The sequence below is a fragment of the Chiloscyllium plagiosum genome, unplaced genomic scaffold (assembly GCF_037043375.1).
Source record: "Chiloscyllium plagiosum isolate Xiang-an unplaced genomic scaffold, Cpla_swu_hap1 HiC_scaffold_39, whole genome shotgun sequence".
Classification (NCBI taxonomy): Eukaryota; Metazoa; Chordata; class Chondrichthyes; order Orectolobiformes; family Hemiscylliidae; genus Chiloscyllium; species Chiloscyllium plagiosum.
In genome coordinates, this window is record NW_028270177.1 from 41,753,730 (window position 1) to 41,770,165 (window position 16,436).

Genomic DNA, 16,436 nt, shown 5'->3' on the forward strand with positions numbered 1-16,436 from the left:
AGAGTCGACAGGGCTGTTTCTGCCATTGTCTTTTCTGGTGCCTGGGTCGATGCCAGGTCATAGAGTCATAGAGACGTATAGCACTAAAACAGCCCTTTTGTCCAACTCATCCATGCTGACCATTTGCCAGCATTTGGCCCATATCCCTTTAAACCCTTCCTATTCATATACCCCATCCAGATATCTTTGAAATGTTGTGAATGTACCAGCCTCTACCACTTCCTCTGGCAGCTCATTCCATACACGCACCACCTTTACATGAAAAAGTTGCCCTTTAGGGCCCATTTAAATTTCTCCCTTCTCACCCAAAACCTATGCCCTCTAGTTCTGGACTCCCTCACCCCAAGAAAAAGATCTTGTCTATTTACCTATCCATGCCCCTCATGATTTTATAAACATTTATGAAGTCATCCCTCAACCTCTGACGCTCCAGGAAATACAGTTCCAGTCTATTCAGCCTCTCCCTATAGCTCAAACTCTCCAACCCTAGCAATATCATTGTAAATCTGTTCTGAACTCCCCGGTCTATAGTTCCCTGGCTTTTCCTTACTACCTTTCTTCAATAGTGGCATCACATTAGCCAACCTCCATTCTTCCAGCAGCTCGCTTGTGACTATCGATGATACAAATATCTCAGCAAGGGGCCCAGCAATCACTTCCCACAGGGCTTTATCCACCTTTATGGATATTAAGACATTCAGCACCACCACTTGTGTTATATGGACATTTTTAAAGATGTCACCATTTATTTCATCACATTCTAATTTCTTCCACAGTAAACACTGATGCAAGTGATTCATCTGGTTTAATTTCTTTCAGACTTTGTAGCAATTGGCACAACTGAATGGCTTGCTCGGCCATTTCAGAAGGCAACTTTGAGTCAACCACATTGCTGTTTGCCTTTGTTCATATGACAATTCATCCATACCAAGATCATCCTAGTGAGCCTTCTCTGAACTGCCTCAAATGAAAATTTTTTTTAACACAAGGGGATCAGATCTGCTCTCAGTACTCCAGGTGTGGGCTCGCTAGTATCTTGTACAGTTGCGGTAAGACTTTCCCGATCTTATACTCAACCACCCCACCCCCCCCACACACACACCTCTTGAAACAATGGCCAACATTTCATTAGCCCTCCTGGGTACTGGCTTTCTGTGTTCTGTGCACAAGTTCCCCTGGTCTCTTTGTGTTGCGTTTTCTGCAGGTTTTCTCTATTTAAATGTTATTGTTCTTTTGTTCTTGTTTCCAAAATGAACAGCTTCACATTTTCCCATATACTCCATCTGGCAACATTTTGCCCATTTATTCAACCTATCAATATCTCTCTGCAAACTGTTTGTATCCCTCTCGCAACTTGCCTATCCACCTAATTTAGTGTCACCTGCAATTTTGGCTACAGTTCATTCATTTCCTTCCACCAAATCATTCATGTATGTTTCTAAACAGTTGTGATCCCTGTGCAACCCACTGGTCATGGATTACCAATTTTAAGAAAAACCCTTATCCCCAGTCACTGTTTCTTGCCCATGAGCCAATTCTCTCTCCATGCCAATATATTATCTCCAACACCATGGGCTGTTATTATGATTTATCCTTTTGTGAGGTACCTTGTAGAATGTCTTCTAGAATTCCAAATACAATACATCTACTGGTTTTCCTCCATCCATTCCGATTGAAACTTCCTCGAAAATCATCAATAAATTAGTCACATAAGGCTTCCCTTTCCTGAAACCATGTTGACTCTGCTTAGATCATGATTTTCAAAATGTTCTGCCTATCACTTCCTTAATAATATATTTCAGCATGTTAGGCGAATCAACTTTTAATTACCTGCTTTTTGACCCCCATTCCACTCCCTGCCTCCCCCCCCTTAACACTTTCTGAAGGGGCCCATATTCAATTTGACCTCTCTCTTCCTTTTTATATATTTAAAGAATATCTTATTGTCAGATTTTATATTCCTCACTAGTTTGTCCTCATAGTTTATTTCCTCTGTCTTTCTCATCTTTTTAATCCTCCTTTGCTGGATTCTGAATTTATCACAGTCTTCAGGGCTATCACTGACTTTGGTTATTATCTTTCAACTTAATATTATCCTTAACTTCCTTGATTAGCCCTGGTTGGTTTATCCCTCTCTTAGAATCTTTCCTCCTTACTGTGACGTATTTTTGTTGAGAGAGTCATGAATTGCCTCCTTAAATGTCTGCCACTGCTTGTTTCATGTCATTCCTGCTAGACTATTCACCTTGCTGCTCCCCCAGCCAAGCTGTACCAGCAGAACTGGATCACTGACATTGAAAAATATGGAATATTGTCCTGTATAGAAAAAGCAGGACAAATCCAACTCGGCTAATTGCCATCGCATCAATCTACTCACAAACGTTAAAAAAGTGATAGAAGGTGTCATTACCAAGGAGTACCTGCTCAGTAATGACCTGTTCATGACTCCCAGTTTGAATTCCGTCAGAGCCACTCAGCTGGGTAAAAAAGCTGAATTCCAGAGGTGACGTGAGATGGATAACCCTTGACATCAAGGCTAAATTTGATTGAGCGTGGCATCAAGGAGCCCTGGCAAAACCAGAATCAATAGATATTGGGAGAAGACTCTCCATTGGTTGAAGTCATGCCTGACACATAGGCAGGTGGTATTGGTTGTTGGAGGTCTGTCGTCTCAGCTTCAGGGCATCTCAGCAGGAGTTCCTTAGGGTAGTCTCCCAGGCCCAACAATCTTCAGCTGCTTCATCAGAGACCTTCTCTCCATCACAAAGTCAGAAGTGGGGATGTTCTCCAATAGTGGTGCAATGTTGAGCACAATTTGTGACTCTTCAAATACTGAAGCAATCCGTGTTAAAGCAACAAAATCTGGATAATATCCAGGCTTGGGCTGACAAATGGCAAGTAACATTTGTGCCATACAAATGCTAGGCTATAACCATCGCCAATAAGAGACAATCTAACTACCATCCCATGCCATTCAATGGTGATACCAACACTGAATCCCTCACTATCAACCTCCTTGGGGTTACTATTGACCAGAATCTGAACTGGACTTGCCACATACACACAGTGGCTATAAGAGCAGGTCAGAGGTTAGGAATACCGTCAAGATTAGAGTGGTGCTGGTCAGGCAGCATCCGAGGAACAGGGAAATTGACGTTTCAGGCAAAAGCCTGAATGAGGCAGGGAGCCGCCGGGCTGATTAGATTCCCTACATCCATAAGTAGCAAATGATCAACAGAACTAAGTAATCCAAAAGCTCTGCTGTTTTGCCACCTCCAGTGTGAATGGGGTGGACAATTAACTCATTGGAGGAGAAGATACCATAAATATCCTCTTCAATGTCAGTCCAAAATGCAAAGTTGGATTTTCAAGTACCTTCAGTCAGAGATGCCGAGTGGATGATGCATCTTGACCTTCTCCAGAAGTGAAAATGTGTTGCTGGAACAGCGCAGCAGGTCAGGCAGCATCCAGGGAACAGGAGAATCGACATTTCGGGCATAAGCCCTTCGTCAGACCTCACTTTCTCCTTCTCTAGAAGTCCCCAGCACCACAGATGCCTGTCTTTAGCCAATTCAAATCACGCCACATGATATGAAGTAACAGCTGAAGGCATTGAACTGGCCCTGACAAACTTCTGACAATGTGACTTGTGCACCCCTGCCCAAGGCATTCCAGTACATTCACTTTCAGCTCTGAGGAAGAGTCACTTGACCCAAAATTTTAACTCTGATTTCTCTCTACAGATGCTGCTAGACCTGCTGAGCTTTTCCAGCAATTTCTGTTTTTGTTTCTGATTTACAACATCCACAGTTCTTTTGATTTTTATTTAACATGGTAAATCATCGAGAAAAAGCAGACAAATCTAACCTAGCCACTTATTGTCTTATCTGTCTACTCTGAATCATTATCAAAGTGATTGGGAGGCGTTGTCGACAGCACTGTCAAGCAGCATGCCTGCTCGGCTTCTGATAATTTTGTATCAAGTTTTTATAGCCATGCTTCAAGCATGGACAACAGAGCTTGAACTTGGAGAATTGCCAATAAATCAGGGATAATTCGCATGAATTTATTAAGCGGAGGTTGTGTTTGACATTTTTGATTACATTTTTTGAGGAGATCACTAGGAGTGTTGATGAGGGTATCGCATTTGATATGGTCCACATGAACATAAGCAAGGCTTTTGATAAGGTCCCTCATAGCAGACTGGTCTAGAATGTAAAGACCTATGGGATCCAAGGTGAAGTGACAGTCTCGATCTAAAATTGGCTCAGTGACATGAAGCAGGGGGTTTAACAGATTACTGCTTCTGCTACTGCTACTGAATGGAAGTCTGTCTCTCGTGGGGTTCCACAGAGCTCAGAGTTGGAGCACCTATTATTTATGGTGTACGTTAATGATTCAAATATAGGGGGGTACAACTAAGAGATCTTGGATAACATGAAAATCGATAGAATTGAAAATATCCAGGAGGATACCTGTTAATACAGGAGGATGTCAACCGTCTGGTCAGGAAGCAAAACAATTGTTAGATTTAGATTAGATTAGATTACTTACAGTGTGGAAACAGGCCCTTCGGCCCAACAAGTCCACGCCGACCCGCCGAAGCGAAACCCACCCATACCCCTACATTTACCCCTTACCTAACACTACGAGCAATTTAGTATTGCCAATTCACCTGACCCTGCACATCTTTGGATGGTGGGAGGAAACCGGAGCACCCGGAGGAAACCCACGCAGACACTGGGAGAACGTGCAAACTCCACACAGTCAGTCGCCTGAGGTGGGAATTGAACCCGGGTCTCTGGCGCTGTGAGGCAACAGTGCTAACCACTGTGCCACCGTGCCGTTTCTGCTAGGTGTAAGTATTAAAGGATATAAGGCTAAGACTGACAAATTCAGTTAGATCACAAATGAGCTGTGATCTCAGTGAAGGATGAAAAAGTACTGAAGGATTAAATAGTTGAGTCTGTTTCTATGGTCATAGAGTGATTGAGTGTTACAGCACAGAAAGAAACCCTGTAGACTATTGAGTTCACCCAAGTCATAAAGCACTCGTCTATTCTAATTGTATTTCCCAGGATGTAGTCCACAGTCTTGTATGCTATGGGATTTGAGCATTCATCTAAAAACATCTTAAACGTAATGGTTCCTGTCTCAATCATCTTTCAGGCAAAGTTAAAAATCGCACAACACCAGGTTATAGTCCAACAGGTTGAATTGGAAGCACACTAGCTTTCGGAGCGCCACTCCTTCATCAACTTTTAGAATAATGTTTGCAATTCTGGTCTCCTTCCTAACGGAAGGATATTGTGAAACTTGAAAGGGTTCAGAAAAGACTTACAAAGGTGTTGCCAAGGTTGGGGGATTTGAGCTATAGGGAGAGGTTGCATAGGCTGGGGCTGTTTTCCCTGGAGCACTGGAGGCTGAGGGGTAACCTTATAGAGGTTTACAAAATCATGAGGGGCATGGATAGGGTAAAAAGACAAGGTCTTTTCCCTGGGGTGGGGGGAATCCCGAACTAGAGGGCATAGGTTTAAGGTGAGAGGGGAAAGATATAAAAGAGACCTAAAGGCAATGTTTTCACGCACAGAGTGGTGCGTGTTGGAACAGGCTGCCAGAGGAAGTGGTGGAAAGTGGTACAATTGCAACATTTAAAAGACATCTGGTTGGGTATATGAATAAGAAAGTTTGGAGGGATAAAGGGCCAGGTGCTAGCAGGTGGGATTAGATTGAGTTGGGATATCTGGTCGGCATGGATGAGTTGGTCCGAAGGGTCTTTTTCTATGCTGTACGTCTCTATGACTGGGAGGGTTCTATCCTTGTTGCAGTTGTGGGGGTGGGGTTCAAGGATGGAGGTGCAGGAAATGGAGGAAATGCGCTGGAGGGCATTGTTAACCACGTGGGAGGGGAAATTGTGGTCCTTGAGAAAGGAGGCCATCTGGGATGTTCTTGTGGTGGAATTGGTACTCCTGGGAGCAGATGTGGTGGAGGCAGAGCAATTGGGAGTAAGAGATGGCGTTTTTACAGGTGGTAAGATGGGAGGAGGTGTAATCCAGATAGCTGTGGGAGTCGGTGGGTTTGAAGTGGATGTCCGTGTTGAGTCAGTCACCAGAAGTGGAGATGGAGAGGCCCAGGAAGGGGAGGGAGGTGTCTGAGAGGGTCCAGATAAACTTGAGATCAGGGTTGAAGGTTTTCATGAAGTTGATGAAATGTCAACCTCCTCGTGGGAGCACAAGGTGACGCAGATACAATCATTGATGCAGCAGAAGAAAAGGTGGGGTATGGTGCCAATGTATCTGCGGAAGATTGACTGTTCTATGTACCTGACAAAGAGACAAACATAGCTGGGGCCCATGGGCACATGGCTGCCCCTTTGGTCTGGAGAAAGTGGGAGGAATCGAAGGCGAAATTGTTGAGCATGAGAACTAGTTCAGCCGATCAAATGAGTGTGTCAGTGGAAGGTTACTGTTTGGGGAGGCAGGAGAGGAAGAAACGGAGGGGTTGGAGGCATTTGTCATGGTGGATGGATGTGTACAGGGACTGGATGTTTAGGAGCCTACCCCAGTCAAGTTCTGTGATTTGTTGTCTGTCTAACTTTCACGTGCACTTACAGAACTAAATTATTTCTGACTCATCAAAAGAAGGATCTCTGCCATTTTGACATTGTATACTTTTGGGAAGTGTAGGAAGAAATATTAGAGACTGCACCTTTGTCAGGTGTGCTTTAGAAGGTGATGCGAAATAGGAACCATTCAACCCCTCGAGCCTGTTCTGCCACTCAGCAGGATCATGGTTGATCTGGCATTTTCCACGACCTCTTTCCTGCCCTTTCACCATAACCTTGATTCCCCAAACCTGATCAAGAATCAATCTATCTCCGCATTCCTCCTTTAATAATTATTTTCAATAAGGAATAATTTAGCTTTGATTTTTCTATCCAGTGCTTGAAGAGGGGGGATAAGTGGCCCAGAATGACCTCCCAAATCTCCACACAGGCAGCAATTAGTCACTTTGCACAGAAAGAAGGAACCTTTGCTTCTATTACCCTGTTGTTCTTTACCTCACTATTGGTTTGACTGAAGGCAGAGTTGTGTTTGGGAATATAGGAGAGGGAAGGCAGCAAGGAAGATAAGTCAGAGCAGGAGATCAAAGTTTGGGAGAAGATTTGTAGAGGAGCAGGAGAGGCTGAGAAGGAAGTGGAAACGGAGAGGAAATAAGCCACTCAACCAGTCTGACCTATGGGAATGTCCTGAGGAAGTAGTTCTTCCGCTCCATTACCTTTACCAGGATCAGTCAAGACAGCAGATTGCAGGTTGGTCTAACTCTTGCCATTGATCTTTACTAGTTGTTAGGTATCATAGCTGCACACGGAGACACAGAGATGCTGCAGTATCTGCTCCAGGAGACAGGAAGGGAACTGTCAAAGGAACTAAACGATGAAAATCCTGCTATTATTGCTGCACGTCAGGGTCATGAAGAGGTGATCAAAATATTGCTGAATTCTACTTCAGGTAAGATGTTTTCTATCACTTGGTATTGTTTTCATCAGCAAAGCAACAATTGAAACTATGGTCTCAATTTTCACTGGAGGCACATTCCAGGCAGGGTTTAAGTGGGCAATGTTGACGTTGCTGGAGCAAAAACAAATTGAGGTCTGGGACATTTAATGTCTGGACCTGATTTTAATATTGCAGCAGTATTTTCAGCCCAAATCCAAGCAGGATTGTCATCAATGTTTTCATGGATGTCAGTTCTCATTTCCTTTGGTGGTTTTCTTCCATATTTAATTTAAAACCCTCCAGTTGCAACATTGATTGAATCTTATCCAAAAGCTAAGTACTGCAGAGGCTCAAGCTCAGAAATAATAAAAACTGGCTAATTATTATCCCATCTGTCTAATCTTAATCATCAATAAAGTGATGGAAGATGTCACCAACAGTGCTATCCAGCAGCACCTGCTCAGCAACAACCTACTCAGTGACACCCAGTTTGGGTTCTTCCAGGGCCACTCAGCTCCTGACCTCATAAGCCTTGGTGCAAACAAAAAGAGCTGAGTGCCAGAGGTGAGGTGAGGTGAGGTGAGAGTGACAGCCCTTGACGATATCCGTGCATTTGACTGTGTGTGATGTTAACAAACTCCAGCAAAATTGGAATCAATGCGAATAAAGGGACAAACTCTCCATTGGATGGAGTCATACCTGGAACATAGGGAAGTGGTTAAAAATGTGTCGCTAGAAAAGCGCAGCAGGTCAGGCAGCATCCAAGGAGCAGGAGAATCGCCGTTCCGGGCATAAGCCCTTCTTCAGGAATGAGGAGGGTGTGCCAAGCAGGCTAAGATAAAAGGTAGGGAGGAGGGACTTCGGGGAGGGGCGTTGGGAATGCGTTAGGTGGAAGGAGGTTAAGGTGAGGGTGATAGGCCGGAGAGGGGGTGGGGGCGGAGAGGTCGGGAAGAAGATTGCAGGTCAAGAAGGCGGTGCTGAGTCAGAGGGCTGGGACTGAGAAAAGATGGGAGGAGGGGAAATGAGGAAGCTGGAGAAATCCGCATTCATCCCCTGTGGCTGGAGGGTTCCTAGGCGGAAGATGAGTCACTCTTCCTCTAGGCGTCGTGTTGCCATGGTCTGGCGATGGGAGGAGGCCAAGGACCTGCATGTCCTTGGTGGAGTGGGAGGGGGAGTTAAAGTGTTCAGCCACGGGGTGGTTGGGTTGGTTGGTGCGGGTGTCCTAGAGGTGTTCTCTGAAACGTTCCGCAAGTAGGCGGCCTGTCTCCCCAATATAGAGGAGGCCACATCGGGTGCAGCGGATACAGTAAATGATGTGTGTGGAGGTGCAGGTGAATTTCTGATGGATATTGAAGGATCCCTTAGGGCCTTGGAGGGAAGTGAGGGGGGAGGTGTGGGCGCAAGTTTTGCATTTTTTGCGGTTGCAGGGGAAGGTGCCGGGAGTGGAGGTAGGGTTGGTGGGAGGTGTGGATCTGACAAGGGAGTCGCGGAGGGAGTGGTCTTTCCGGAACGCTGATAGGGGTGGGGAGGGAAATATATCCTTGGTGGGGTCCGTTTGGAGGTGGCGGAAATGACGAAGGATGATCCGATGTATCTGGAGGTTAGTGGGATGGTAGGCGAGGACGAGTGGGGTTCTGTCCTGGTGGCAATTGGAGGGGCGGGGTTCAAGGGCGGAGGAGCGGGAAGTTGAGGAGATGTGATGGAGAGCATTGTCAACCACGTCTGAGGGGAAGTTGCTGTCTTTGAAGAAGGAGGCCATCTGGGTTGTTCGGTATTGGAATTGGTCCTCCTGGGAGCAGATGCGATGGAGACGAAGGAATTGGGAATATGGGATGGCGTTTTTACAGGGGGAAGGGTGGGAAGAGGTGTAATCTAGGTAGCTGTGGTTTATAGTATACGTCCGTGTTGAGTCGGTCGTCCGAGGTAGAGATGGAGAGGTCTAGGAAGGGGAGGGAGGAGTCTGAGACGGTCCAGGTAAATTTGAGGTCGGGGTGGAAGGTGTTAGTAAAGTGGATGAACTGTTCAACCTCCTCGTGGGAGCACGAGGTAGTACCGATACAGTCATCAATGTAGCGGAGGAAAAGGTGGGGGGGGGTGTGGTGCCAGTGTAGCTGCGGAAGATGGACTGTTCCACATATCCAACGAAGAGGCAGGCATAGCTGGGGCCCATGCGGGTGCCCATGGCTACTCCTTTGGTTTGGAGGAAGTGGGAGGATTGGAAGGAGAAGTTGTTCAGAGTGAGGACCAGTTCAGTCAGTCGAAGGAGAGTGTCAGTGGAAGGGTACTGGTTGGTACAGCGGGAAAGGAAGAAGCGGAGGGCTTTGAGTCCTTCATGATGGGGGATGGAGGTGTACTGGGACTGGATGTCCATGGTGAAGATAAGGCATTGGGGGCCGGGGAAGCGAAAATCATGGAGGAGGTGGAGGGCCTGGGTGGTGTCCCGAACGTAGGTGGGGAGTTCTTGGACTAAGGGGGTCAGGACCGTGTCGAGGTATGCAGAAATGAGTTCGGTGGGGTAGGAGCAGGCTGAGACAATGGGTCGGCCGGGGCAGTCAGGTTTGTGGATTTTGGACAGGAGGTAGAAATGGGCGGTGCGGTGTTGTGGGACTGAGGTTGGAGGCGGTGGATGGGAGATCCCCTGAGGTGATGAGGTTATGGATGGTCTGGGAGATGATGGTTTGGTGGTGGGAGATGGGGTCATGGTCAACGGGGCAGTAGGAGGAGGTGTCCGCGAGCTGGCGTTTAGCCTCAGCAATATAAAGATCGGTGCGCCAAACTACCTCCCTTGTCTGCCGGTTTGATGCTGAGGTTGGGGTTGGAGTGGAGGGCTGCACATTCCGAGGGTGAGAGGTTGGAGTGGGTGAGAGGGGTGGAGAGGTTGAGGCGGTTCATGTCGCAGGCGGTTGTTGGAGGTCAGCCATCTCTGCTCCAGGGTATCCCTGCAGGAGCTCTTCAGGGTAGTCTCCAAGGCCTGACCATCTTCAGCTGCTTCATCAATGACCTTCTCTCCATCATAAGGTCAGAAGTTGGAATGTTTGTTGATGATTACACAATGTTCTGCACCTTTCACAACTCCTCAGATACTGAAACAGCCATGTTCAATTACAATAAACTCTGGACAATATCCAGACTTGGGCTGACACTTGGCAAATAACATTCATGCCACTCAAATACCAGATAGCGACCATCTCCAAAAAGAGACCTTCTAACCACTGCCCCTTGACATTCAGTGGTGTTACCATCAATGAATCCCTCATTATCAACAACCCTGGGGGTTGCCATTGACCAGACACTGACCTGAACTCACGACATAAACTAAGTGGCTACAGGAGCAGGTCAGAGGTTAGGAATACTGTGGTAATGCACCTCCTGACTTCCCAAAGCCTGTCCACCACTTACAAGGCACAAGTCAGGAGTGTGATGGAATATTCCTCAGTTGCCTGATGGAAGCTTTCCACCATCCAGGGCAAAGCAGCCTACTTGATTAGCATCACATCACAAACATCCACTCCCTGTACCACCAACATTTAGTACACACTGCTGCTACTCTCTACAAGATGCACTGCAGAAATTCACCAAAGGTCCTTAGACAGAGCTTTCCAAACCCACGACAAGCTTCCATTTAGAAGGATAAGGGCAGCAGGTACATTGAAACACGTCATGCAAGTTTCTTCCAAGCCACTGACCATCCTGATTTGGAAGTATATCACCATTCCTTCACTGTCACTGGATCAAAATCCTGGAATTCCTTTCCTCAGGATATTGTGAGTCAACTGACAACAAGCAGTTTACAGCTCTTCAAGAAGGCAGCTCACCAACTCCTCGAGGGCAGCAAGGGATGGGCCATCAGTGCTGACCAGCCTGTGATGCCCACATCCCACAGTGAATTTAAAAAAAACATGCTGGATGAGTACACCACATCTGGCATAAAATGCAGAGAGAGAAGCAGAGTTAATATGTCTAGTCTAAGATTCCCCTTCGATTGAAATTTCTTTTTCAGTTCAACAGCTCACGGTGATCTTTGTTGGAGTTGAAGCTGCAGCTCCAGAGTAATCTCAATGGTCAGCTGGCCTTGAGGAAAGATGAGTAATGTTAATGGAAGCCAGGCCCCATAGTGGGCAGCTGAACTCTAACATTCCCACTGCTGGTAATAAGGCAAAAAGAATACACAGGGGTTTGCCATTTTGCCAGCCCTCCCATCTCCTAGCCCATTGCCATAGAGATGGTAAATGAACAGAGTAGATTTTACTTCCTCCCCTCTCCGGTGACTCTCTGGATAACTGTGTCAAATAAAAGGAAATTAGGTAAGTGCTGAAAATGTGTTGCTGGAAGCGCAACAGGTCAGGCAGCATCCAAGGAACAGGAGAATCGACGTTTCAGGCATAAGCCCTTCTTCAGGAATTAGGTAAGTGGCCCAACAAGTCCACACCGCTCCTCCGAAGAGAAACCCACCAGATCTATATTTACCCCTGACTGACACACCCAACACTGGGGGCAATTTAGCATGGCCAATTCACCTGACCTGCACATCTTTGAATTGTGCGAGGAAACCAGAACACCTGGAGGAAACCCACACAGACACGGGGAGAATGTGCAAACACCACACAGACAGGGTGGGAATTGAACCCAGGACCCTGGTGCTGTGAGGTAGCAGTGCTAACCGCTGAGCCACCGTGCCACCCATTGTAAAACAGCTTGCAGAAAAGGCAAGAATTGAATTTGAGTAGACAGCTTCAATTGAAGAGCTAACATTGGGAAAGACTGGGCCTCATTGTGCCCTTTATTTTCACTGATTCTAGAATTAAAATGGAAAATGAACATGTCTGTGTAAAGTTGATAATTCCATAACTGTACAAAATATATTTTTGATAGATTTGTGTGTTGACAAGGATCTGCTGAGCTGGATGCTTGCTGTATCCTGTGAACAAGGACATTTGGACGTAGTGAGGCTTTTGGTACTTGTGTACAAGGCAGAGACTGACAGTTGTGGAGTGAAGACACAGGATCATCCGATCATCACAGGTCAGCCGTTATATGCAGCAATGAAGGCAGGTATGTGAACAAACTCATCTTTTCCCTGTGTGCTAGGGATTCAGGAGAATCAGTCCCCTCTCTATAAAACACACTTCTGGTTCTAATACTACAGATCATCTGGGCTATGGACGGTGAAAAGTTGCTACCAAAGCCTGGAGCGGGGATACTATGTGTGTTCTGGATCAGTCTAGCTGTGTGGCCTATCTCTCCTGGTATAATCAAGGATGTGAAGGCTTTGGAGAGAGTGCAGAAAAGATTCTCAAAGAATAGTTTCAAGGATGAGAGGCCAGGACTTCTGGTATATGGATAGATTGGAGAAGTTCCCATTTGTGTAAGATCAAAACCAGAGGTTTAAGGTAATTGGTAAAAGAAGCAACGTGAGATAATTTTTTGAGACAGCAAGTAGCTAGGATGTGGAAAGCACTGCCTGAGAATGTGAGGGGCACTCTGTATCCAATTTCCCACCCAGTGGACAAGTCGTGAGTTAACCAGCTATGCACAAGATAAGCTTGAAGATCCAATGAAATATATCCAATGCAATCCCTGTCATTTGTGACATATTACTACAGGATGCTCAGGATCTCCCTGGTATCTGGTGTTTCTATAATGACATAGCAGAATTTCAAAATGGAAAGAAAAGCCAAAACCTTGACAACAGATTCAAGATCTACTTAATGTTGTTATGCCCCCTTCTGTCCCACCTTAATTTTGTCCTTCCACTTTTTTACATCTGACCCCATCAACATATCCTTCTATTTCTTTCACTCTCACTTTTATCTAGCTTCCCCTTAATTATACATTAATATTCCAGCTTCTCCTTGTGGATTTTGACATTCTAGCTTCTCTGTGGTTAAAGAAGTTCCTCTTGAGTTCCTACTTGTATTTATTAGTGACAATTCATGACCCAGTTTTGGATTTCTCTTTGAACAGAAACATCTCTGTAAACCCTATTAAAACATCTTCATAATTTTAAAACATTCATTGGGTTTCCCCTCAGTGTTCTCTTTTCTATAGCCCCATCATATTCATATTTTTCTGTTCGCTATAACCTGTCAATTCTGGTAATATCCTTGTAAACCATTTTTTAATACTTACTCCATTGCACAGTTTAACCACCTATCTGTGAAGGTTTAGCATAGCCTCCCTATCTTTTTTTCATTCTATTTTCTGTAGAAATGAAGGCCTGGCACTTTGCTTGTTTATTGTGACCTTATTGTATAGTTACTCTTGCATATCTGTGATCCTGGATTCCTTATTTTCAAAGTAGTATATGGCCTCCTTATTCATCCTACCAAAATACATCACCTTACACTTCAACATATTGAACTTCATTTGTCAAATTTGCAAAGTTATTAATGTATATATTTTGTTACAGTCTTCCTTTACTCCCACCACCCAAACCTATTTGGTGTCTTTTGCAAATTTTGAAATATAGTGTTTAAGCATGTAGTGTGTGTATAAGCTTTTTCTGTCCATGTAATAGGAGATATTCTCTGATTAATTCCGCATAGCTATACCTTGACCAATTAGAGTCAACCTTGCCTGGTTTAAAATTTATGCACAACTTGGCACTCAACTGTTGGCCATTATTAACTGATGCATTCTCCATGACAAAACACCACCTCCAGAGTCCACTTTCCAACTATTGAGCACTTTTTTTCTCATAACGGTATATTTTTTTCTTTCCTTTGCTGTTCTTGCAAATTGTCCCAATGAGTACAAGATGAAAAACCTTGACAAACTAGGTCTTTTGTAGTAATACTCAAGTTCTGTACCAACAAACAAATATTTATAATAATAACTATTGCATTACTGTTGTCTACTCTTTCTGATATTTCTTCAAATAATTCAGTAAGGTTGATCAAACATGACATTTCCTTTTGGAATTTGTGGTGACTAATATGTTATAGTGTTTGCCATTGCGGAGACAGGCTCTAAGGTCCAAACTGGTTCGTACCAACCAAAATGTCCATCTACACTAACTCCATTTCCATGCATTTGGCCCATATACTTCTAAACCTTTCCTATCTATGTATTTTTCCAAATGCCTTTTGAATGTTGTTAATGTACATACATCTACACTTTTTGCTGGCAGTTCATTCCACGTGCATACCACCCTTAATGTAAAAAGGTTGCCCCTCAGGTTCCCTTTTATTTTTCCCCTCTAACCTTAAACTGATGCCCTCTATCCTCGATTCCCCAACCTTGGGAAGAAGACTGAGTGCATTCACCCTATTCATGCCTCTGATGATCTTATACATTTCTGTAAGATCTCCCCTAATTTTTTTTTGCTGTAAAGAAAAAAAAGTCCTAGCTTGTCCAACCTCTCCCTATTACTCACACCCTTAAGTCCTGGCAATAGTTTTAGATTTTCTGATCCATCTTTGAATAAAGATTCCACTGTCTTTCCTTCTTCCAACATTAAACTAAATGATCTACAGCTCCCCAGACTTATTCTGTTTCCCTTTTTAAGAATCACGTTAGCTGTCCTCAGGCACTACTTCCTTTCCTATCAATAAAAGATTCCTCTGCTGTTTTTCCATTATTTGTTTTACTATGTACAGGAGTTTTATCCTTTTTTAAATTTGATTAGTTTTTCAATTATCTTCCCCCATCTATCTTAAATTCCTTAATATTTCTTGTGATCTTTTCTTCTAATGTAATGTCTACTTTGTTAACTCCTGGCAAGTATTGAGGCAAAATAACTATTTAATATCTTTACATTGTCATTCTCTTAGAGATTATCTCATGCAACTCTTACTGGACTGATAGCTGTTCTGATTTTCTTTTATTATTTATCTATCTGCGAATGTTTCACTGTTTCTTTTTATATTTTTGAGAACTTCGTAGTTTCTGTCTTTGCCTGCCTAATTGTTTTATTTTACTTTCCATGTAACCTCTATGTAATTCCTTTTACACCCTCTCCTTTGTCCATCTCATAGTGTCTGCATCTTTCTTTTGTTCATCCTTTTGCTCAGTTATCTATTCATCCAAGAAATTTTGTTATTGGCTAGTGTGTTCTTGTAGTTGTGCAGAACATATATCTCCTAAACTCTCTTGATTTTAAATATTTCTAATTGCTGTTCTATCTCTTTCTTTATGTTGATTCCCAGATTTTCTCGTCTGGCCTATTTGTGTGTTTAATGGCAGCTACTTTATTCGAGAAAGCTTTTTTCTGTTGCAGGAAATGAAGAGATTGCGGAGTTTCTTCTGGATAATGGAGCCTGTTTCTCATCTTATGTTTTACTGGATCACCCAGAACTCTGCAACCGGCTGCTGAGAAAACAATTTACAGAGCCAAGTAGCCAGTACGAAATTTTAGACAGACAAATAGTGAGTAAAAGTTCCTGCCTAGTGCTAACTGATTACCTGTTTTCTATTTTACTGCAATGTTTTCTGATCAGCAATTGGCAGCTGGTAACCAAACCATGAATGGATGATGAACTTTGACACTTTGATCAATGGGGAAATCTAATCAAATCGGATGTTTAAAAAAAATACATTAATTCATTGGTCTTGTTAAGAATGCACTTTGGATAGTTCTGCAATGTTATTGTTCTGCCTACAGAGGTCACTGAGGGACTGCAGAAAGGCCATAACACACCCAATTACAGTACAACAAATCAGTGAAGCGTAAACTATGCCAGCTCAGTCAGGTCTCTGGGGGTGAGACAGTGAATGACGAGGTAGCTCAGTTTCTGTCTGGAGGTGAAGGAATGTCTGTGTTTTGAAGGATAGAAGGGTACCTCTGCATCTCTATAGTGCTATGTGAACTAATTCATGAGTTCACTTTCATGGTGTTAATGGTGCATGCTAAGGGAATTGAAGATGGACAGGAATCTGTAACTACATAACCAACATGGTTACATTATTGAAAATCAGGCTGTACAAAAACAGTAATTA

At 44.1% G+C, this 16,436-nt stretch overlaps 1 protein-coding gene across 2 annotated transcripts in view; it reads left to right on the top strand.

Annotated features, from left to right (window-relative positions):
• Window positions 1-16,436, top strand: part of lrrk1 (leucine-rich repeat kinase 1) — a 252,945-nt gene that overhangs the window by 71,911 nt on the left and 164,598 nt on the right. For both annotated transcript variants that reach the window (XM_043677668.2, XM_087981352.1), the window contains 3 exons: window positions 7,346-7,511; window positions 12,372-12,551; window positions 15,718-15,866. In XM_043677668.2, coding sequence (XP_043533603.2) covers window positions 7,346-7,511; window positions 12,372-12,551; window positions 15,718-15,866 — 495 coding nt within the window. The remainder of the gene's footprint in view (window positions 1-7,345; window positions 7,512-12,371; window positions 12,552-15,717; window positions 15,867-16,436) is intronic.